Raw genomic sequence first — 4,290 nt, 5'->3', positions numbered from 1 at the left:
TGATTTGTTTTCCAACAAATCAAATACGTGGTTATATTTAGTATTAGCATCATTAAATTAAAAAAGAAATAAAATGCAGGTCAAAATTGTTTATATGACCAGTTTTATAAATCAGGAATATACTGAAACACTTCCCTTACATAATAGAAACGTTGAAATTTTTCAGATAAATAAAGGGTTATGGGAATATCATATCACATCCACCCTAACCTTTACAATAATCTCCCTCTTTCTTTGTTCTTGCATTTTTTTCAGGTAACCATCATTGTGAAGAAAGTGAAGGAACCATGGGTCGTCGTAAGATTCAAATTGCAGTGGTGAAAGACCCTAATACAAGGCAAGTAACATTTTCCAAGCGTCGAACAGGTTTGTTCAAAAAGGCGAATGAATTGTCCATCTTGTGTGGAGTAGAAATTGCTATCGTTGTGTTCTCTATTGGAAACAAACCTTACTCTTTTGGGCACCCAAGTGTTGATGTTGTTGTGACTAAATTTCTTCAACATGCGACCAATTCAAATGATGCCCTTGGAAGCAACAATTCTTCAAATGAAGTTGTTGGTGACATGGAAAGGCTGAATCAACAATTATCTGATCTTCAGACCCAAATACTCGAGGAGGAAATTAAGGGTACAAAGCATGATGAGAGACTAAAACAACATGAAGTGACACAAGTCTTTCAATATAAAGAATTGCAAGGTTTGTGTTTAGAGCTCCAACGTAAGGTGAAGGACTATGTTGATGAAATTGAGGTGTCGGAGTGTATGTTGCTTCTTGCACAAGAACCTGTAGTAGGAGTAAGAAAAGAAGTAATTACGAAGAAAAGAAGAAAGAATTGATGCCCTGCAACATGTAATTTAGAAGAAAGAATTGAAGAAAATAAGAGATAAAACAACATGAAGCAACAACATACAATCTTACATGGAAAAGCTGAATCAACAATTGTTTGATTTATGTTCCCTTGACCCTATAGCCTTGGGTTGCTCTCATCTCTGCTAGATATAGTGAGATGGGAGAGAAAGGAACAATAACGGTGAATAAGTGTTTTTAATTCTCATGTCAAAATTATGCTATTATTTGTGTAAGAATTGCATTTCCTTAAGTATGTACGTAATGGATTTAAGTCCAATGAAAAATAAGTATTTCAAGAGGTTTTTTTTTTTTTTTTTTTTCCTTTAAATCCAATTAATTTAGATTTAATTGGGACCTGACATGATTTTTGGCGCCGAGAGATATTTTTTTTTATCGATTTATAACATGCATGTATCAAATGATTAATGGAAAAATATAGTCCTACTTTTGATCCGAAGAATATCATGAAATTTGTTTTAAAATGTAATCACTAATTATTATAACAAGGATATAAAATTTTGTTGTGAAAAAATCTCTTCTTTTTCGAAATAAGGAAATAAGTTCTTTTACAAATCTTGAGGTTCTAAACAAGAGTAAGATTATTTTTTCTACTATATTATTGCAATCCTTTACCATTTTATTTCTATTTGAAAAGATGTCTTTTGAATAGACACGACTCTTTGTGACAAGACATGAATTAATCTTTGTAATCTTACATAAAATAACATGTCCTCTTTTCTATGTGTTTTGACATACATAGTAAAAACTTGTGTTGATTACATATTTCTCATCAACTTTGAGAAAGAAAAGGAAAACGTTTTTTTTTTAAAGGAAAAATATTATAGCATATTTGGCCCACAAGATGTATGTGATCCGAATAACCAACAAAGAGTACAGAAAATACTCCTCTAACATGAAAGCCTCTCAAAGTATAAAAGTTGATCCTAAACACCAAAATAATCAACACGACTATAGTTAAATGATAACGACCCTCCTAGAACAGCATCAAGGATCCGATAATGACCATGGTAAACTCAAGAGGGTTGTGGCCAATCCATAATGGCCCAAGGCTTCAGCGCCACTTCTGACAATAGTTGTGATGGATTCACCACGGTCGTAATGCACCTTTTCGTGTAGGTATCTTTAGGGAGCTATATATAGAGGTCTTTATCCTTTAAATTGATTTACTCAGTTTTATTGTTGTCTTTTATCAATTTGAGACAACCTTGAGGGTTTTGAGAGCTGAAAAGCATGTACAACACTGTTAGGATGAATTGTGATCATCGTTCCTGCCTATTAGTATGTCTATGATTACTCGGGTGGTAATCAAATTTTTAAAGAAAATTATTTTCACCAGATTTGGCACACCTTAAGCAATCATTAGTGATGGAGGGACTCACTTCTATAATAAGTTGTTTAACGGCCTCTTGGCTAAATATGGGTTGACTCACAAGGTTGCAGTCCCATATAACCCACAAACTAGTGGGCAAGTAGAATTGTCCAATAGGGAGTTAAAAAGGATTCTTGAAAAAAATAGTTAGTGCATCTAGGAAAGATTGGACAATTAAACTAAATGATGTGCATTGAGCTTGTAGGACGACATTTAAAACTCCCATTGGTATGTCTCCTTATAGACTTGTGTTTGGTATAAACTATCACTTACCTTTATGTTGCAATTGTAGATAGTAGTTCATGTTGCAATTGTTGTAGCACAAGATTAGTCTCTAAGTTGAGCCTTGCTATCACTCCCCATCCAAAGCCTTACAAACTTCAATTGCTCAATGAGCAAGGGGAGATGATAGTCAATCAACAAGTGAAAGTGTCCTTCTCCATTGGAACATATAAGGATGAAGTGATTTGTGATGTAGTTCCTATGGAGGCAGGACACCTTCTCTTCGGTAGGCCATGACAATATGATAGGAAAATCATCTATAATGGCCTAAATAATGAGATAACCCTCACCCACCTTGGAACAAAGTTTGTGTTGCATCCTCAAACACCTTCACGGGTGGCCAAAGGTCAACTAACTATGAAAGATAAAAGGGATGAGGAAGAAAAACTAGAAAAACAAAAGAAAAAGAAGGATAGTAAGGCCTTGTCTTGAAAGGCCAAGGGGAAGTAAAAAGAGGAAAAGGATTCCTCCAAGAAGATTGTTAAGAAGGAAAACCATTTTGCAACAAAAGGTGATAGCAAAAGAGCACTCCTTCTTAAACAATCCTTCTACCTTCTCCTATCAAGGCAAACATCCCTTAGCCTGCCATACCTCTTGAGCTTAAGGTTATTCCTCAAGTAAAAGAGTTGATGGATGAGGATTTGGTTCATAAGAGCTTAAATCCTTGTGCTTTGTTGGTGCCCAAAATAGGTATTATGAGGCACCAAATCCTTATGATAAGTGGTATGATGAATGTGTTGAGTGATGAAACCCTCTTTTATAAAATCACTCATACATCCAACATCTTCATGATTCACATACATAGGGACTCATTAGGTAGGTTTGTTCTTATTTTTAGTTTCAATACAAACTTAGGTGCTCATATGGGACACCTTAGGTTTGTCATACTTTTGGTAGGAATGATCAACATGAAAATACAGAAAAAGGAATGTTTTATTGCATTACTTTCCTTAACTTTTAAATAAACATCAAAGGGTTCTGACGAACCCTAAGAGAATAAAGGTCATTCCTGAGTGGCCTATTCCACCAAATATAAGGAAAATTTAGGGCTTCCATGACTTAACAAACTTTTAAAAAAGGTTTGTCCCATATTTTTCTATACTTGTAGCACCACTTATTGAGTTGGTGAGGAACCATGTTCCCTCATGGGAAGATGCCCAGGAAAGGGGTTTTCAGACCTTACCCTACTCCAACATACCAAACACCACTAATATATATATTTTTATTCTTTTTACAGGCGTTGAGGGAAGAAGCCCAAAGCTTTAAGAACCTCTGGATTTGAGGTCAAATCCTTTTCAAGGGGGAGGAAATGATGCAATCCTACCCCCCAGGGACAATGGATAGAAGACTCCAAGAAGTCTGGGCCAAAGATGCAAGAGAAGGCCCTAGGGTTCTCATGAGCCTTAGAGTAGATTTTAGGCCCATGGGCTAAGTATGAGCCCACTTATCTTTGTACATATTAGATTAAGGTTTCATTATTTTTGGGCCTTGTATTTAGGGCTCCATAGTGTAGGGAGGGTACCCTAGTAATGTAGGATTTTTCAGCCCTTATATTTTAGGGCACCAGACTAGTTGTTGTATTAGGGGTAATTTTGTAATTTTACATGCATTAAGTGCACTATTTGATGTGTGTGTTGGGAGATAAATTTAATTGAATTGGGAGAAGCCCAATCCAATTAAATTTTGGACCATCTTAAGGGGGAGGTGAGCATTTACTTGCTACACCCCATTGTCACATCGTATAGTCACACTTTGTGCATGTCCTTCAT

General features: G+C 35.6%; 1 protein-coding gene across 1 annotated transcript; it reads left to right on the top strand.

The window, feature by feature from the left end:
* Positions 1-287: 287 nt before the first annotated feature.
* On the top strand, positions 288-836 carry LOC100784161 (agamous-like MADS-box protein AGL29). Its single transcript, XM_003551178.1, has one exon. The coding sequence runs from the start codon at positions 288-290 to the stop codon at positions 834-836; it is 549 nt and encodes a 182-aa protein (XP_003551226.1).
* The last annotated feature ends 3,454 nt before the right edge of the window (positions 837-4,290 follow it).

The sequence above is a fragment of the Glycine max genome, chromosome 18, assembly GCF_000004515.6.
Source record: "Glycine max cultivar Williams 82 chromosome 18, Glycine_max_v4.0, whole genome shotgun sequence".
NCBI lineage: Eukaryota > Viridiplantae > Streptophyta > Magnoliopsida > Fabales > Fabaceae > Glycine > Glycine max.
The sequence above is the reverse complement of the archived record's forward strand: the minus strand, read 5'-3'. Positions and strand labels throughout refer to the sequence as shown.

Coding starts and splice junctions, on each gene's coding strand:
- LOC100784161 (XM_003551178.1), top strand. CDS start 288: ATGGGTCGTCGTAAGATTCAAATTGCAGTGGTGAAAGACCCTAATACA.